This window comes from Acinonyx jubatus, chromosome B4 (assembly GCF_027475565.1).
Source record: "Acinonyx jubatus isolate Ajub_Pintada_27869175 chromosome B4, VMU_Ajub_asm_v1.0, whole genome shotgun sequence".
NCBI lineage: Eukaryota > Metazoa > Chordata > Mammalia > Carnivora > Felidae > Acinonyx > Acinonyx jubatus.
The window spans coordinates 71625680-71645993 of NC_069387.1; the positions used below are offsets into that span (position 1 = coordinate 71625680).

The 20314-nt window shown below is 37.2% G+C and overlaps 1 protein-coding gene across 2 annotated transcripts in view; it reads left to right on the plus strand.

Annotated features, from left to right (window-relative positions):
* Positions 1–20314, plus strand: part of ARID2 (AT-rich interaction domain 2) — a 184762-nt gene that overhangs the window by 126017 nt on the left and 38431 nt on the right. For both annotated transcript variants that reach the window (XM_027035954.2, XM_027035953.2), the window contains one exon: positions 4337–4485. In XM_027035954.2, coding sequence (XP_026891755.1) covers positions 4337–4485 — 149 coding nt within the window. The remainder of the gene's footprint in view (positions 1–4336; positions 4486–20314) is intronic.

Genomic DNA, 20314 nt, shown 5'->3' on the forward strand with positions numbered 1-20314 from the left:
AGGGGCAGAGAGGGAAACAGAATCTGAAGCAGGCTCCAGGCTCTGAGCTGTCAGCACAGAGCCCGATGTGGGGCTTGAACCCACAAACCATGAGATCATGACCTGAACTGAAGTTGCTTAACTGACTGAGCCACCCAGGTGCCCCTGTTGGAGTACTTTAAAACAAATATCAAACATTATTTCTTTTTGCCAATAAATAATTCAGAGTCTATTTCTTTAATTGTTAAAGTACTTTTAACTATTTAGATGTATATACAATACCAAATCACATCTAACAAAAATAGTAATGTTTTAAAATTATCTGATACCCAGTTCATGGTCAGTGTTCTCTAGTTGTCTTTAAAAAATAATGTGGTGGGTTTTTTGTTTGTTTTTTAAACAACCTGTTCGAATCAGGGTCCACAAATTTTTCACACCTTGCATTTGGTTAATGTATCTTTATTCATTTTTAATTTAACAGCTTAGGTTAATTTGAGAGCATTCTTTCCATGTCCCTCATTAACATTTAGGGTTAAAATACCCTGTGATTCCTTCTTAAATTTTCTATGTGACACCAAATAAGAGTTCCATAATAGAAAAAAATAGGATAAAGATTTGTTAGCACTTATAAAAGTAAAAATAAGCTTAATCTACAAATATATGACAAGCTAGTCAATAAGATACCTAATTTAAATGGTGAAAGTATAGGGAACCAGAAGGTTAATCCTGAGGAAATTTGATGCCTCTGGCAAATTTACCCTTAAATTAAAATTCTGGGATATGTGTAACTTGTTACTCTTTAATATTTGTATTTGGCTGAAACTGGTCCTCTTGATTACTCCCCTTTATTAGAATTTCCTGTATTTTTAATGTAATATTTTTATTTCAGGGAATCAATTTGCATAATTCTTTTGATAAATAAACTAATTCTGTTGTTCCATTCCTTTGTCTCTGACCCTCTTCCCCCACCCCCACCCCCATCTGCTTTCTCATCATCGGTTTTTATGGCTTAAAGAATTCATAGGTGAGGGGTGCCTGGGTGGCTCAGTCGGTTAAGCGTCTGACTTTGCCTCAGGTAATGATTTCACGGTTCAGGTTGATGGGTTCAGGCCCCACGTCAGGCTCTGTGCTGACAGCTCAGAGCCTGGAGCCTGCTTGGGATTCTGTGCCTCCCTCTCAATGCCCCTCCCCCACTCACACTCTGTCTCTCTGTCTCTCTCTCTCTCTCTCAAAAATGAATGAACATTTAAAAAAATTTAAAAAAAAATTCACAGGTGAGGGCACCTTGGTGGCTCAGTTGGTTAAGCATCCACTCTTGATTTCAGTTCAGGTCATGATCTCACAAGTCATGGGATCCGGCTCAGCACTGGGCTCTGTGCCAAACATGGAACCTGCCTGGGATTCTCTATCTCCCTCTTTCTCTGCCCCTGCTTGTGCTTGTGCTCTCTCCCTCAAAATAAATAAATAAACATTTTTTTTAAAGTGATTTAAAAAAATAGAATTCACAGGTGAATGATTGTCGGATCCATGTTTCCAGCATTAACTTTTGTAGTTGTTCCCAAAGCAAACTCATCATCTTTCCTCCAAAATACGACTTCCCTCTTGGATTTCTCTATTTGGACTTCTAGTATAATAATAATAGTAACTGTTGCCGTTTATTGAGACTCTAGAGTTAGGCACTTCATCTGTCATTACTCTAGTCTTCCCACCATTCCTAAAGTTGGATTTCATTACTTAACAGTTCGGATCAGAGAGGTTAAATAGGTTGCCCAGGGTCACATAACTAGTTCAAAAGGCAAATTTAAAGTTTGAGTACGGATCTGTCAGACTAGAAAGTTCACACCCTATCCATGACACCTGTTTTTCATGCATGTATATGCATGTATATTTTCTCCCTAACTGTATTATAAAATCTTAATGGTGGGACCCAACTATAGAAACAACTTTAATTATATCCCAAAGGTAGATTTTTTTTCCCTTAGAGCTTGGAACTCCAAAGTTCCTAACTTCACATTTCTTTCTTTTTTTAAAATTGTTTTTAAGTTTATTTTGAGAGAGAGCACAAGTGGGGAAAAGGGCAGAGAGAGAGAATCCTAAGCAGGCTTTGCAGCATGGAGCCTGACACAAGGCTCAGTCCCACAAACCATGAGGCCAAGACCTGAGCTGAAATCAAGAGTCAGACACTTAACTGACTCAGCCTCACGGGTGCCCCAAGATTTTATTTTTTTCAAGTAATCTCTACATCCAACATGAGACTTGAACTCACAACCCTGAGCTCAAGAGTCACTTGCTCAACCAACTGAGCCAGCTAGGTGCCCCAGGACCTTTTTTAAGTTTATTTTTGAAAGAGAAAGAGCTAGTGGGAGAGAGGCAGAAAGAGAGAGAGAGAGAGTGCGTGCGTGCGCACCTGTGCTCCTATGCACCAAAGCGGGGGAGGGGCAGAGAGAGAGAATCCCAAGAGACCCTATGCTGTCAGTGCAGAGACCAGCCCCAGCTCAAACCAGTGAACCGTGAGATCATGACCTGAGCTGACTGAAGAGTTGAACACTTAACCAACTGAGCCACCCAGGCACCCCATGATGTCACATTTCTTTTTTTTTTTTTTTTTTTTTTAAGTATTCATTTTGAGAGAGAGAGAAAGAGAGCACGAGCAGGGGAGCAGCAGAGAGAGGGGGAAGGAGAGAATCCCAAGCAGGCTACATGTTGTCCGTGCAGAGCCAGACATGGATCTTAAACCCACAAATTGTGAGATCATGACCTAAGCCAAAATCAAGACTCAGATGTTGGGTCACATGGGTGACTCAGTTGGTTAAGTTTCGGACTCGGTTTCAGCTCAGGTCATGATCTCACCATTCATGAGTTTGAGCCCCGCAATGGGCTCTGTGCTGATGGCTCACAGTCTGCTTGGGATCGTCTCTCTCTCCCTCTCTCTCTGCCCCTCCCTTGCTTGCACTCTATTTCTCTCTCTCTCAACATAAATAAAATAAACATTAAAAAAAAAAAAGAAGGAGTCGGATGCTTAACCAACTGAGCCATGCAGGTGCCCTGACTTCACATTTCTAAGAGACATGTTTTTTTTTTTCAGCATTTCAGTCTCCCTTTTTTTTATGCTGTAGCTTTTTATGTGTTTCATCTTTTTTTCTAATTATTATGAATCTTAATCTGACGTTTTCAGCTATTTTTAACTTCGTTTTGCCCAAGTATTTCTAATATCACCATATAAGTGAATAGTGTACTTAATATCTTCCCAAAGTTTAAATTTATTGCCTTCAAACAATGCTTTGAAATGGTGTGCTGCCATTTCTATATGAGAAATTCAATATTATTTTTTCCTTTGTGAGGATTAATAAATCTGAATTAAGGTTCAAAGAAAACATATTGCCTCAAATTGTTTTAAGATATATTGTAATTATTTACCTATGTATCTTTTATAGAGAAAGGGATGTGGTATAGAAGAAGAAAACATAGCTTATATTTAAAGACTTATGTCTGTAATTAGAATCTTTTTACTTGTATTGTCCATCAAAAGCTCTAACTGGACAACATAAAAGACTAAAGTTGTTAAAACAGCTAACTATAAAATAATATTTACAACATTCTACTTATGGTTACTTCATTTTTAACATCAGAAATTTTCTTTTCTTTTTGCTATGTGTTGTTTGCTTTTTGTTGTATTGATTAAAAAATCTAAATGGAAATGTATGCCAAAAAATAATAGTTTGCAATTGATTTGTTCTTGTAAAGAATGTACGTAAGTAAATCAAATGGGTGCATTTATAGTAGCTTTATTTATTTTAATTTATAATTGTGTTTCTGCCTAATTTTATTAATATAAAATTCTTAATTCAAAATAATGTATATCCTGTAACAACAGCAATATGATCTTGCCTTTGTGGTTCATAGGAAATAAAAGAATCTTACTTCCTAATTATTTTCATAAGCATAGTTATCTTTTTAAAGAATTTAAGGGGCACCTGGGTGGCGCAGTCGGTTAAGCGTCCGACTTCAGCCAGGTCACGATCTCGTGGTCCGTGAGTTCGAGCCCCGCGTCGGGCTCTGGGCTGATGGCTTGGAGCCTGGAGCCTGTTTCCGATTCTGTGTCTCCCTCTCTCTCTGCCCCTCCCCCGTTCGTGCTCTGTCTCTCTCTGTCCCAAAAATAAATAAACGTTGAAAAAAAAATTAAAAAAAAAAAAGAATTTAAAAAAAAGAATTATGAAAACTACAAATGTAAATTTTATTTTAGAAGTTATAACTATCGTCATATATAATGACGATATAGTCGTCATTAAACCTGTGGTATAAAATGTGAATGTTTCTCCGTGTCATCTCACAAACCGTGCGGTTGTGTTTTTCACAGAACACTCCTATGACGCCTTCACCAGCTGCGCAGGTGCAGAACCAGCCCAGCACTTCTCAGCCTTCTCCATTCAGTGCATCTAGTCAACAAGGGGATCCAGTGAGAAAACCTGGACACAACTTCATGTGTCTGTGGCAGTCTTGTAAAAAGTAAATGGCAATTTTATTTGATATACATAAATGCTCTTTGTTCTGGAATGCTTTTATATTTATATTTCTGTCATTTCATTTCATGAAAATTTTCTTTTGAAGCCGCTGAAGTGTTTTAGCAAAAATATTTTCTGTTAAGAGGGATGTTTATGGAGATGTAGTAGCACCTAAACTAAGAAATTTATATAAATTACAGGTAGAGCATCATTGCCTAATGGTAGGTTATTGGGGAATGTGTTTTGATACTAGTTTTTAAAAAACAAAATCAGCTAAGCGTTGATTTCTTATTTGGCTATGAAAAGAGGTTTCTTTAACGTGACTTAAAGGTGATGGTGGCTGTAGAATTTCTTTATTATAGCAACTTAAAGGTAATAATTGGTTAGGAAGAGTGACTTGTCTTAAATTTGAGTTTGGGTTGGACACTCAATGAAAATTATTTTTAAAACCATATCTCACAATTTAATAACTAAGATCAACAATGAGTAGAACTGAACTTCTCAAGACAGGGCTTTCTTCCACTTGAAGAAATACTTAAGAATAATGCTTAAAATAAAATCATTCTTTTAACAGTGCTCAGCTAAGACCCTTTGCTTTGTCACTTTTTTAGAGGTCTAGGACTAAGGCACTTGTCTTAATAGACATAATATTTTTTTCATGTTTTAGATATCAAAGATTCCATTTCACTTTTTCTAACTACTGATAGAAATTACCACATTATTTTTAAAATTATATTTGCTATTCATAATTTTTATGATATACTACAGACATTGTACTTTGCTGTAAACTTCATATACGTATTTGATATGGGATTATAGCTATCGCTGTAGCATATGGATTATTAATAGCATACACAATTTCTTTGGACAGTGTTTATCAAACTTTAAATCTCAACCCAGTAGTAGTGTCATGAAATCATTTTGGCAGGTCTCTACTGGTAGGTTTTTGATTGATTGTTTGTTTTTCCAATGAAAAGAAAATTAGATGTATCAGATTCCATCATGTCGGTAAAGGTAATTATTGTATTTAATATAGGCATGTGTGTACTAGATTATAGTGTAAAATCTGTTTGTCAAAATGTTGCTTAAAAGTCAGTGCTTTAGTTTGTCTCTGATTATTTCTTTGATTAATTTAAGTTGACCATCTTGTTTTATGTTGTAAGTTAATTTGAAACTTTCTTCACCACTGTCAGTTGTATTCTTTACTTTTTTTTAGATTTCGTTTTTGTCTTAACAGGCAAATGGTAGCTGATAGAGTAGGTAGTCAGCTAATCCTGTTTGTTGACTAAAAAGTTTGAGAATAGCTGTTTCTGATGAAGCACTTACAGTATTTCAAAAAGAAAAAGTGCTGAAAAGGTTAATGAACCTAAATGCATAGCACAATTTCCCATCTGCTAGTAGGATCAGTGTTACAAAATTTGATATGTGCCTCCTCTTTGGAAGTCTTTTTTGAATAAGACTCAACAAGGCTTCTTAGAGCTAGTCATTTGTTAAAGCCATTTTTAGATGCTACAATCCTGATTCCATTTGATTCTGCAAATATTTATTGAGTACCCTGTAGGAGAGTGTATGTGCTAGGAGTTAGAAATAAAAAAGATTATTCTCAGCCTTTAAAGAAGCACATCCAAAAAACAAATTTACAGTATAAAGATGTAAAGAGCTGTAAAAAGATGGTTTCATAGTGTTACTGGCTGCATAGTAAACAGTTCATGTAATGCTGGGATAGTTAACGAAAGTTTCACTACAGACATTACTTTTGAATTGGGTCTTGAAGAATGTGTAGGAGTTTGTATGCCCAAGGACCTATGAGAAGCTTAGGATAGCTTCTAGCCTATCTCCCACCCACATCCCTCCATCAACCCTCAGTTTATTCTCTGTTAAGAGTCTCTTATGGTTTTTTTCTGTTTCTCCTCTTCTTTTCCCCCCTTCCCATATGTTCATCTGTTTTGTTTCTTAAAATCTATGTATGAGTGAAATCATATGGGATTTGCCTTATTTCGCTTTGTATATAATACATTCTAGTTCCACCCACATCATTGCAAATAGCAAGATTTCATTCTTTTTGATGGGTTAGTAATATTTCATTGTATGTATATACCACGTCTTCTTTAGCCATTCATCAGTCAATGGACATTTGAGCTCTCTCCATAGTTTGACTATTGTTGATAATATTGCTGTAAACATTGAGGTGCGTGTACCGCTTTGAATCTGTATTTTTGTAACCTTTGGATAAATACCTAGTAGTACAGTTGCTGGATCATTTGGTAGTTCTATTTTTTTTATACTTTTTTAATGTTTATTTATTTATGAGAGAGAGAGAGAGAGAGAGAGGTAGCAGAGGAGGGCCAGAGAGAGAGAGGGACAGAGGATCTGAAGCAGGCTCGCACTGACAGTGGAGAGCCTGATGCAGGGCTCAAGCTCACAAACCATGAGATCATGATCTGAGCCAAAGTTGGACAATTAACCGACTGAGCCACCCAAGTGCCCGTATTTTTAATTTTTTGAGGAACCTCCATGCTATTCTTCAGAGTGACTGTGCCAGTTTTCATTCTCCCCACAGTGCAAGAGGGTTCCCCTTTCTCTGCCTCTGCCAATTTCTGTTGTTTGTGTTCTTTATTTTAGCCACTCTGACAGGTGTGAGGTGATATCTCATTGTGGTTTTGATTTGTATCTTCCTGATGATGAGTGATGTTGAGTATCTTTTCTGTTGGTCATCTAGATGTCTTCTTTGAAAAAGTGTCTATTCATGTCTTCTGCCCATTTCTTCACTGGATTATTTGTTTTTTGGGTGTTGAGTTTGATAAGTTTTGTATAGATTTTGGATACTAACCCTTTATCTGATATGTCATTTGCAAATATCTTTTCCCATTCCATAGTCTGCCTTTTAGTTTTGTTGATTATTTCCTTTGCTGTACAGAAGCTTTTCATTTCGAAGAAGTCCCAGTAGTTTATTTTTGCTTTTGTTTCCTTTCCTTCTGGCGACGTGCTCAGTAAGAAGTTGCTATGGCCAGGGTCAAAGAGATTGCTGCCTATGTTCCCCTGTAGGATTTTGATGGTTTCCTGTCTCACATTTAGGTCTTTCACCCATTTGAATTTATTTTTATATACGGTGTAAGAAAGTGGTCCAGTTTGGGGCGCCTGTGTGGCTCAGTCGGTTAAGCATCCAACTTCGGCTCAGGTCATGATCTCGCGATCCGTGAGTTCGAGCCCCACCTCGGGCTCTGTGCTGACAGCTCAGAGCCTGGAGCCTGTTTCAGATTCTGTGTCTCCCTCTCTCTCTGACCCTCCCCCTGTTCATGCTCTGTCTCTCTCTGTCTCAAAAATAAATAAACGTTAAAAAAAATTTTTTTTAATAAAAAAAAAGTCCAGTTTTATTCTTCTACATGTTGCTGTCCAATTTTCCCAAAACCATTCATTGAAGAAGCTGTATTTTTTTCCACTGGATATTCTTTCCTGCTTTGTCAAAGATTAGTTGACTGTATAGTTGTGGGTCCATTTCTGGATTTTCTTTTCTGCTCCATTGATCTGTTTCTCTGTTTTTGTACCATTACCATGCTGTCTTAATGACTACAGCTTTATAATATAGCTTGAAATCCAGAAATTGTGATGCCTCCACTTCTGCTTTTTTTTTTCAAGGTTGCTTTGGCTATTTGGGGTCTTTTCTGATTCCATACAAATTTTAGAATTGTTTTTTCTAGCTTTGTGAAAAATGCTGGTGTTATTTTGATAGGGATTGTATTGAATATGTAGATTGTTTTGGGTAGCATCCACATTTTAACAATATTTGTTCTTCCTTTCCATGATCATGGAATATTTTTCCATTTTGTGTCTTACCCAGCTTCTTTCATAAGTGTTCTCTAGGTTTCAGAGTACAGATCTTTTACCTCTTTGGTTAAGTTTATTCCTAGGTATCTTATGGTTTCTGGTGCAGTTATAAATGGGATCGATTCCTTGATTTCTCTTTCTGCTGCTGCTTTATTGGTGTATAGAAATGCAACAGATTTCTGTATGTGGATTTGATATCCTGTGACTTTGCTGAATTCATGTATTGGTTCTAGTAATTTTTTTGGTGGAGTCTTTTGGGTTTTCTACAAAGAGTATCATGTCGTCTGCAAATAGTGAAAGTTTGACTTCTTCCTTGCCAATATGGATGCCTTTTATTTCTTTTTGTTGTTTGATTGCTGAAGCTAGGACTTCCACTACTATGTTGAACAACAGTGGTGAGAATGTACATCACTGTCATGTTCTTCACCTTAGGGGAAAAGCTCTGTTTTTCCCCATTGAAAATGATAGGCTCTAGCTGTGGATCTTTCATATATGGCTTTTATGATGTTGAGGTATATTCCTTCTATCCCTACTTTGTTGAAGATTTTTATCAAGAATGGATGCTGTATTTTATAAAATGGTTTTTCTGCATCTACTGAGAGGATCATATGGTTCTTATCCTTTCTTTAATTAACGTGGTGTATCACACTGATAGATTTATGGATATTGAACCAGCCCTGCATCCCAGGAATAAACCCCACTTGATCATGGTGAATAATTCTTTTAATGTACTGTTGGATTCGATTTGCTAGTATCTTGTTGAGATTTTGCATCCATGTTCATCAGGGATATTAGCCTGTAATTCTCCTTTTTACTGGGGTCTTTGTCTGGTTCTGGAATCAAGGTAGTGCTGGCCTCATAGAATGAATTTGGAAGTTTTCCTTTCTGTTTCTATTTTTTGGAACAGTTTGAGAAGAATAGATTTTAACTCTTCTTTATAAATGTCTGGTAGAATACCCCTGTGAAACCATCTGGCCCTGGACTTTTGTTTGTTGGGAGAGTTTTTGATTACAGTTTCAATTTCTTTGCTGGTTATTGGTCTGTTCAAATTTTCTGTTTTATCCTGTTTCAGTTTCGGTAGTTGGTATGTTTCTAGGAATTTATCCATTTCTTCCAGGTTTCCCAGTTTGTTGATATATAATTTTTCATAATATTTCTTATAATTATTTTATTTCAGTTGTGGTGGTTGTGATCTCTTCCCTTCATTCATGATTTTATTTATTTGGGTACTTTGTCTTTTCTTTTTGATAAGTCTGGCTTGGGACTTACCAATTTTATTCTTTCAAAGAACCAGCTCTTAGTTTCCTTGATCTGTTTTACTGGGTTTTTTTGTTTGTTTGTTTCTGTATTGTTTATTTCTGCTTTAGTCTTTATTATTTCCCTTCTTCTGCTGGCATTAAGCTTTATTTGCTTTTCTAGCTCCTTTAGGTGTAAGGTTAGGGTGTGTATATGAGACCTTTCTTGCTTCTTGAGATGGACCCGTATTGCAATATACTTCCCTCTTGAGACTGCCTTTGCTATATCCCAAAGGTTTAGGACTGTCATGTTTTCATTTTCATCTGCTTCTGTGTACTTTTTTATTTCCTCATTAATTTCCTGGTTAACCCATTCATTCTTTAGTAAGATGTTCTTTAACCCCCAAGTATTTGTGGTCTTTCCAAATGTTTTCTTGGGGTTGACTTCAACCTTCATAGCACTGTGGTCTGAAAATATGTATGATATGATCTCAGTCTTTTTGTACTTCTTCAGGGCTGATTGGTGACCCAGTGTGTGATCTGTTTTGGAGAATGTTCCATGTGCACTTGAGAAGAATGTGTATTCTGCTGCTTTAGGATGGAAAGTTCTGTTAAGTCCGTGCCATCCACTGTGTCATTCAGAGCCATTGTTTCCTTGTTGATTTTCTGCTTAGATGATTTGTCCATTGTTGTAAATGGGGTGTTAAAGTCCCCTACTATTACTGTATAATTGTCAGTTTCTTTATGTTTGTTATTAATTGATTTATATATTTGGGTGCTGCCATGTTGGGGGCATAAATATTTACAGTTGTTAGATCTTCTTGATGGTTAGATTCCTTAATTATGATATAATCCCCCTCTTCATCTCTTGGTACAGTCTTTGTTTTAAAATGTCGTTTGTCCCAGGGTGCCTGGGTGGCTCAGTCAGTTAAGCATCCAACTTCAGCTCAGGTCATGATCTCCTGGTTTGTGGGTTCGAGCCCTGAATCAGGCTCAGAACCTGGAGACTGCTTCGGATTCTCTGTCTCCCTCTCTCTCCGTCCCTCCCCTGCTCACAGTTTGTCTCTCACTCTCTCAAAAATAATCATTAACAAATTTAAAAATAGGGGCGCCTGGGTGGCTCAGTCGGTTGAGCATCCGACTTCGGCTCGGGTCATGATCTCACAGTCCGTGAGTTCAAGCCCTGCATCAGGCCCTGTGCTGATAGCTTGCAGCCTGGAGCCTGCTTCTGATTCTGTGTCTCCCTCTCTCTCTGGCCCTCCCCCGCTCATGCTCTGTCTCTCTCACTCTCAAAAATGAATAAACATTAAAAAAATTTTTTTTTAAATAAATAAAATAAAATCTAGTTTGTCTGATAGAAGCGTGACTATTCTGGCTTTCTTTTGGCATCCATTACGATGATAAGTGGTTCTCCATCCCCTTCCTTTTAATCTGCAGATACCTTAATGTCTATAATGAGTCTTATGTAGACAGCATATAGACGGATCTTGTTTTTTTTTTTTTTTTTTATCCATTCTGATACTCTATGTTTTTTGATTGGAGTATTTAGTCCATTTACATTCAGAGTGATTATTGAAAGACAAGAGGTCAGTGCCATTGTGTTACCTATAGAGTTGGTGTTTCTGGTGATGTTCTCTGAGCCTTTCTAGTCTTTGTCACTTTTGGTCTTCCCCACCCCCACCAACTCAGAGTCCCCCTTAATATTTCTTGCAGTGTTGGTTTAGTGGTCACGAACTCCTTTAGTTTTTGTTTGTCTGGGAAGGTCTTTATCTCTCCTTCTATTCTGAATGACAGCTTTGCTGTATAGAGTATTAGCTGCATATTTTTCCCATTCAGCATATTGAATATATCCTGCCACTCCTTTCTGGCCTGCCAAGTTTCTGTGGACATATCTGCTGCAAACGTGATCTGTCATCTGTTGTAGGTTTAAGGATTTTTTTTTTTATCCCTTGCTGCTCTCAGGTTTCTTCCTTGTTCATATAATTTGTGAGTTTGACTGTGATATGCCTTGGTGATGGCTGGCTTTTGGTTAATTTAATGGGAGTTCTCTGTGCTTCTTGGATTTTGATGTCTGTGTCCTTCCCCAGATTCAGGAAGTTTTCAGAGCTATAATTTGTTTGACCAAAACTTTTGCCCCTTTTTCCCTCTCTTCCCCTTCTGGGACTCCTATGTTATGAATGTTAATTCTGTTTTCAGAAGTCACTGAGTTCTGTAAGTCAGCCTTTATGATTCATTACCTGTGTTTTGCTCTTCTTTTCAGCTTAATTATTTTCCATAATTTTATCTATATTTATATCACTGATTTGTTCCTCTGCTTTGTCCATCCTCACAGTTGTGGCATCCATTCAGGTTTGCATCTCGGTTGTAGCAATTTAAAATTTGGCCTGAGTAGATTTTAGCTCTTTTATGTCTGCAGTAAGGGATTCTCTAGTGTCTTCTATGCTTTTTTTCAAGCCCAGCTAGAATCCTTATAATTGTTGTTTTAACAACATAGTTCAAATATCTTACTTACATCTGTATTGATTTGGCCATCATTTCTTCCTGTTCTTTCTTTGGGGGTGAATTCCTCCATCTTGTCATTTTGGACAAAAACAAAAATAATAATAAAATTAAAATTAAAAGTTTTTTAAAAAATCAAATAAAGGAAACTAGATCCTATGTGTTTTTGGTCTGCTTGTTGTTAATGGGAGCTTCATCAAAGAAAGAAAAAAGGAGAGAAAAAGATAAAAAAATTAAAAGTTAAAAAAAAATAAAAACTTGGCTCTTTCTGTATCCAAGGGCAAAAACAAACAAAAAAACCCAAATGAAGCTGGATCCAGTTTTCCCTAAAGCTGAAACTTGCAGCAGTCTGTGATCAGTAGACTTAAGAGCACAGAAGGGATTTGTGCTGGTCTTCACAGGGAAATTTTCTGCTCTCATTCTCAAGTGAACTTGCCCTAGTGGAAATGTGCCTGGAGGGCACAGTGGGTGGGACTTTGTGCTTGTACAGCTCTCTTTGCCACTTGGTGGTGCTGTTTAGCTCCCTGAGTTCAATCGTTTCTGATGGGCTAATGGTAAAAATGGCTTCACCCAATTCTCTAGCCTTTCCGGTGGGAAGTTCAAGCCCTCACAGATGTGTGATCAATCACTCCTCCATTGTCCCCAGCTCCTCTCAGCTCCCCACCTTCAGTCTGTCAGAGCTGAAGGTGGCCTGCCAGGTGGCACCACCCTCCTGGGTTTTATCTCAGGAGCTGCTGTGTTTCAAAACCCCACACTTCAGAGACCCCTACAGCTGGGACCCACTGTGATCTGTGGGAGGGTCTCAACCACATTGTGGCTGCTATCTGGGTGCCCCAGAAAACATTCACCTGACCACGCAGCAGCAGCAGCAGCAGCAGCAGGAGCTCAGAGTTATGATAAATCCCAACACAACGCTGGCGCCAGGTTTTGCTGCCCTCAACCAGTGTCTTTCTTCCTATACTGGTGAACAGGGCAGGTCTGTGGCCCCTGTCAGAGTATAGGGCCCCTGTGGAGGTAGAGGGCTGTATGGCCTCTACCAAGTGCACCCCAAGCAGGGGAACAACTTCTCCGCATGCGACCCGGGGGATCTTCAGACTGTGCTGCCCGCCCGCTGCTGGGGCTCTGCCGCTTTTCCTCACCAGAGCACTGCCAGGTGCTGACCTCTGAAGCTTCAGACTATGTACCTCGCTGTTCATAAAAACTGGCAGTGTGGTTTTGTGAAACAGTTTTCTTGTGCAGTCCCCTACACTTGTTTTCATTCTTTGTAGCTGCTTTCAGGGGCAGTGCTTTTCTTGCGTAAACCCAGTGCACTGCTCTCTCTCCCCTGTTTCTCCTCCCTGCAAAAAGGGCTTCCTCCCTTCTGCTGTACCACATCTCTTCACCATTTCACCTCTCTGTGCTCTGTACCTGCGACGTTCTCTCCCTCAAATTATGCAGACTGTTCTCTTAATCTTCAGATCAATTTCCTAAGTTTTCAAAATGATTTGATGTTGATCTAGCTGTGTTCGAGGGAAGAGACAAGCCCAGAGTCCCCTTATTATTGCACCGTCTTAACTCCTTCTCCTCTCAGATTTAGTTTTAATACCAAGTGCAAAAATACATGTCATTGCCATTGTCCACTAAGTGTCTGTATTCTAATTTCTTTTATAACATACCAAAATTTTAACAAAGAATCTTTGTTTCCATCAGATTTTACTTAAAATTTTTTCTTTCACTGATACATTATTGTGAAGTGCTCCATATATAAATGTGAAATCACTGATCATGTGTTCTTTTTCTTTCATGGAATTAAAAATGACTTTAGGTATACATTTAACCTGTTTGTAGTTCTGTGGTACAACCATATTTTACATGGTCATTTTGTATTTCTAATTCTTCTTTACTTCATATAATATAGACTCTTTTCATCAGCCACTCTTCAACACCACATTTCAATAATTGCTCTTTTAATCTGAATTTATCTCCTAAAAAATGAGGATCCTACTTTTTATAAATAATCTACCCTCCTGCAGAAAAATAACAATCCCTTCGATATTATGAGTTCTTCAAATATCCAGTCTGTGTTTGCATTTCTCCACTTGTGTTTTCTTAAATTTGAATGAGAAACTAAGATGCAAACATTGTTTTTAGTGAAGTCTTTGAAGTATCTTTTAATCTATATGTTACCCCTTCATCTCTGTTAATTTTTTTCCTTGTAAGTTTTTGTTGATAAACACAAGTTTTTTGTCCTTTAAGAATGTCACAATCTGGATTTTACTGGTGTTGTTTAGCTAACGTGTTACTTCTGACTCTGTAGTTGGTAGTTAGGTCCAGATATTTGATGGGATTCTGGTTTGAGTTTTATGAAGAGCATTTTGTACTTTTATCAGGAGATATGTAATATCTTGTTGTCTTGTTTTGTGATGTAAACAGCCATTGAGGATCATTATCTAGATCCATTATTTCATTAAGAGTTGTAAAATGTAAGAGTCCCTTCTTATCAATTCTTTGATTTCTCTGAGGAATAGTAAGTACCTAGAGAAAAATCTAGATATGTTACTTATGTCTTATTTACCAATTTTCAAAATGTTGTGTTGTTTACCTACACTCCTGAAAAGTGTACCATGAGGTTTGGATTTTGTTTTTTGTTTTTAGTATTCTTATAAATGAACTTATGATTTAAAAACATTTGAAGTGTTTTTAGTCCATTTCAGTTACTATTTCTTTTTTTTTTTTTTTTTAGTGTTTATTTGTTTATTTTCACAGAAACAGAGATGAGGGGAGGAGAGTGAGCAGGGGAGGGGCAGAGAGAGAAGGGAAGAGAGAGAATCCCAAGCAGGCTCTGCACTGTTAGCATGGAACCCCATGCAGGGCTTGATCTCATAAACTATGAGATCGTGACCTGAGCCGAAATCAAGAGTCAGATACCTAACCGACTGAGCCACTCAGGTACCCCTCTTGCATTTACTATTTCTTGATGTTCAAATTGTCCCATCTTGGCCAGTAAAGGGCTTTTCAATCTGGTTCCCAGTTCCTTTGGTTGTGATCTTAATATAAGTCTTTGCTGGTTTCCTTGCTTTCTTTTAGATGTCATGTTCCAGGCTTATCTTATTACATTTCCTACCACACATGGAATCAGATTTCTCCAAGGAGGTCCGGTGTCTTTTAATGGGAAATGGTATTTAGTCTAGGCTCCAGGAAGTATCCATTGCTTTCATTGTTCTCGACTTTTTAGTGGACAGACTAGAAAGACTAATGGTTTTTATTTCATGCTTAGATGTATCTTCTCAACTCTTAGGTCACATAATCCATATTTTGTTCCCTTCCAGTACTTTACTTTTTTTTAACTTTTTTTTTAATTTTTTTTTTTACATTTATTTATTTTTGAGAAACAGAGTGAGACAAAGCATGAGTGGGGGAGGGGCAGAGAGAGAAGGAGACACAGAATCTGAAGCAGGCTCCAGGCTCTGAGCAAGCGGTCAGCACAGAGCCTGATGCGGGGCTCAAACCCACAAACTGTGAGATCGTGACCTGAGCCGAAGTCGGACGTTCAACCGACTGAGCCACCCAGGTGCCCCTAATTTTTTTTAACTTTTTGATCCATCTGTAACTTAGTTTCATGCATAAAGTGAAGTGTGAATCTAGCTTTATGTCAGGGTGGTGAAATTATTCTGTATAATACTGTAATGATGAATATGTGGCATAATGCATTGTCAAAATCCACACAACTGTATAGTGCAAAGACTGAATCTTAACGTAACCTATGGATTTTAGCTAATAATAAACTGCAGTTTTAGGTTTATAGAAAAGTTAAGCAGATAGTGCAGAGTCCCCATGTATTCCCTCTTCCCTGCACAGTTTCCCCTAGTGTTAACATCTTATATATGTTATGATGGATGAGTAATATTTATACATTATTATTAGCTAAAATCCATAGTTTTTATATTAGAATTCACTCTTTGTGCTATACAGTTGTGTGGATTTTGACAGTGCATAATATCACACATTCATCTTTACAGTATTATACAGAATAGTCACCACCCTGAAAATGCTTTGTTTGTTTAATCTGCTCACCTCTCTTTACTGCCTCCCCTCCCTGCCCCTGCCTCATGCAACTACTGATTTTCTTACTCTCTCTACAGTAAAGTGGGGGTAATTTTACCTTTATCAAAGAGACATAGAAATCAAATAAGACAATGTTTTTGAATAGAGCTAATACAGAGTAAGTAATGAGCAAACAATTTCAGTAGGGAGGTACTTTATGCTCTAGGTAGCTTTGTCAAGAACAGTGTGAAGTGATAAACTGCCATATCTTTCAAGGGGTCCAGGGGAATATCCATTGTCAAATTCATTTGTATGCTTTATTTGTCTTGTTAAAAACATGCAAATACACACGTATTTTTATTTTTATTCATTTTTATTATTTTTATGTTTATATTTTTATTTTATTTCATTTTTATTTTTTTATTTTATCTCCAAGCTTATGTTTGGTTGATTAAATGTAACATATTTATTGAAATGCCTAAATTGTGCATATCCACTTCCATACTATTTTCACATGCTACTTGAAATTTTAGTGAAAGACCTTATTTAAACAAGGTCCCTGAGAGTGTATTTTGTGCTTTGCTATGTAAAATATGTGACTGCTTCACATATTAGGTTAGTAGGAGCTGGTGCTAGAGGATCAAAGAGCAAAAACAAGTCCTTTCCTCTATTGTTTATTATTAATACCACTAATAATATTTATATTGTAATGTTGTCCATATTATTATTATTAGAAGGAAAGGAGATAGGGACAAAGACAATTGCTTTTGGTTATCTTCCATCTGAACTTCCTTCCTATGTTTGAGATATTTCCCATAATTTGAGTCCTACTAGAAAACAGGACCTCTCTCTCTCTACAAAAGCCGAAAAAAGAAAAGAAAGAAAGGGAGGGAGGGAGGGAGGGAGGGAGGAAGAAAGGAACAGGCCAAATACTTGCTTTCTCCTGCATTACCTTTGGCATTTAGGCCATTCAGTCAGTTGTTCTCACCTGTGGCTTTGAATTTGGACTGGCTGTGGCAGAGGTGGAGGGTGCTGTAGCGACCACAGCATTTAGAAATTTTCCAAGAACACCCATGCTGGCTTGGGGCTGTCCAGTTTGCACTTGTAATTTTTAGTCCTCTATTAAGGCAATAAATTAAATTCTTTTAATAATAAAGTTAGTTGTCTTTTTTTGTTTTTCCATTTTGAACTTTTACAACTGGATATATAATAAAATTGGTAAGTCTCCCAAGCATCATTGTTGGTTTGGGTTTTTTTCCCCAAATTTTAGCAGCTTGTTACCAAATCTCATTTGAATATAAAATAATGTATACCTTTGGTATTTCTTTGGCCATAGAGTATTATCTGTGTATAACAGATGTCAAAGGTTGAAGTAAAAGTTAATTGTTTTATAATTAACAATATAACTTTTTTAAAAACTGTTCTTGCAGTGTAGATTTTTTGATGTATAGTACTATCATTTATGTGCATTTATTAACATTTAAATGCACATCTTTTAAACTAGAATTTTCCTATTAAAAATATACATATCCCATATGTTTCAAGTCAAATTAAATGTTTTTCCAGCTGGAGGGCTATTAAGAGGGACATGGAATCCTTTTTGGTCATTAAAAACAGACTGCCAAGAACTTGAGCAACTAAGAAAACTTTAAATGAAAATATCTGAACTAAAGTGCTATTTTCAGCCCTTTTATTTATGTTTTAAAAACAAAGGAAACAATCTTAGCTCTGTTGTTTGTTTCTAAATTGTTCTTTTAAATATGGTAAATTATTAAAATATCATGTGTATTGTGTATAATTAATATATATAACCTGAAAAGATTGTAGGCTTTTAAATAATAAAATCTTTAAGGTAGTAGAAAAAATATGCTTTATTTATTTCATTTACTTATGTGTTTATGATGCCTAAGAAGTTGATTAATGGTAGGAAATGTGATAGTAATAATCATTGTATAAATAACACCAATAAAGTAATGGTTGGCTTTATTTTCAGGTGAAAAGTGTTTTAGCCTTTTTTTTTTTTTTTAATGTTTTATTTATTTTTGAGAGAGAGAGAGAGAGAGAGAGAGGCAGACAGAATCTGAAGCAGGTTCCAGGCTCTGAGCTGCCAGCACAGAGCCTGACTGAAAGTGTTTTAGCCTGAAGCTGCTGCTTAGGGTAGCTGGAATCAGGAAACTTGGACCTACTAAGTGCCTTATGCAAAATTTGTTCAGTTGCAACAAACAGCTAAAAGAAAAAGGAATTTGGTGAAGGGGGTTTAAATGAAGGAATAAAAATGAATCCTGAGCTTCAACTGCAGTTATTTATGTAAAGCAGGGAACTAGCCATTATATATTGTATTGATGATGTAATTGAAAATAATATGTATCTTTGAAAAATGGCCAGTGATGGAGAAAAAAAATTGTCAGATGTAGTTACAGTAATAAATGTGTTAAATATTAATTAAATTGAGCATTGCTTTGCCAGATACTGTAAATTGAGTTCCTATCTTTTGTGAAAGTAATGAGGTCAAAGGGAAGATGTTTCTGTTGTTTTAGTTGGAATAGCATATATATTGTTACACTTAAGTATAGGGTTAATGGGGCACCTGGATGGCCTAGTTGGTTAAGCGTCCGACTCTTGATAGTGGCTCAGGTCGTGATCTTCCAGTTGTGAGATAGAGCCCTGCGTGGGGCTCCACACTAAGCTGTCTCTCTCTGCCCCTTCCCCACTCACGTGCATGCGCTCTCTCTCAAAATAAATAAATAAACTTTTTTTAAAAAGGTGTAGGGTTCAGTAGAAAGGAAAAGATAGAAGATGCAAAAGAGGAGGTAGTTTATGAAGGAATATAACAGATTCCAATATATAGGTGAAGGAATTAACCTTGGAAATAGTCGCTACTTCTGGCCAAGATCCAAGGGAAGGGGGAGGTGGGAGTAATGACAGAAAATGTAATATAGAGAAGTAGTTAAGGCAGTTCTCCTAGAATAAACTTAAATTATTTCATAATTTGCCCTTTTTTTCAGACATATAACAATAAGGTAATATCCCTGAATTCACAGACTCACAGTATGCAGGGGAAGACAAACTCTGAAATAATCAGGTTGAAGTTTAGTGTTTAACAAAAGGTGAAAGGTTTGGAGCAGTTTCTGTGGGGAATGTTTTCAGGAGCAGAAATCATTGAAGTGAGTCGTAAGTAATGATGACAATCACTTACTAGTTGGGAGCATTAACTTGGAGGTGGACTAAACTTTATGGGGCAAGGCTTGGCAGTTTTGGAATAGTTGTGGACAAGGTCTCAGGGTAGGAGGTGAGTCATATGGGCAAGGGCAAGGTGAAAAGACAAGAGTCACTAGTGCCATCACTGACTGCTGTGACTACTTCAAGTGATCATGATAATAGCTCTCACTTATTGTTGGCCTAATATTTGCCAAATGACTTTACGTGGATCATCAGATTTAAGCCTCATAAGCACCCTGAAAGGAAGATTACCAGAAAGTAGAATGCGTTTCAGAAATGTTGCTTGCCCAGTGTTTCCACGTGGTTGTGCACATCAGGGGGCCAGGGGGAGGGGAGTGCCATTCACATTGCACGTGTCAGATAATAGTAAAGTGTCTTAGTGAAAGGCATTCTTTGAATTCATATAAATACACCATATAGCCATACTGTGACAGCAGTACATAAAATTTTCCAAGTAACAGTCCCAGCTTCGTGTAAAAACACACATGGAGGAGGGTGTAAGCTTAAAGGAAATATGCCAAAATATTAGCAGTCTGGGTAATTAAGTCACGGGGAATTTTTATTTTTGTTTGGATACTCTTCGATTTCTCTGGCTTCTTTAAATGAACATGTTTTTTTATTTTGGGTGGGAAGGGTAGGTTATTGATGGAAAGGTAGTAGTAAGGAAAATTGTTCTAGACACGCTAGTAAGCAGTAGTGGCATCTCACCTTTATCTTCTCCCCTACCCCATTCCAGAAAAATCCATAAGATTCGGAAAATTCAGTATCCGTTTTACATTGAAGTTACATTTAAGCTTTAGAAATCCAGATATTCCATTTACGAACGTATTTGGAAACCTTAACTCCTTTCCGCCCTTACATGATCACTGCAGCCAACTCCATTCATAGTTATACTAGAACTTCACCTTGTACCATTATCAGCGAGTGGTTTGTATGACTGGAGTAGTCGCATAAATAGAAAATAGACTGAGGGGAAAGGTAGTAGATAAGAGGGAAATAATAGACTCTGTGCTGGGCAGGGAAAGTGATGAA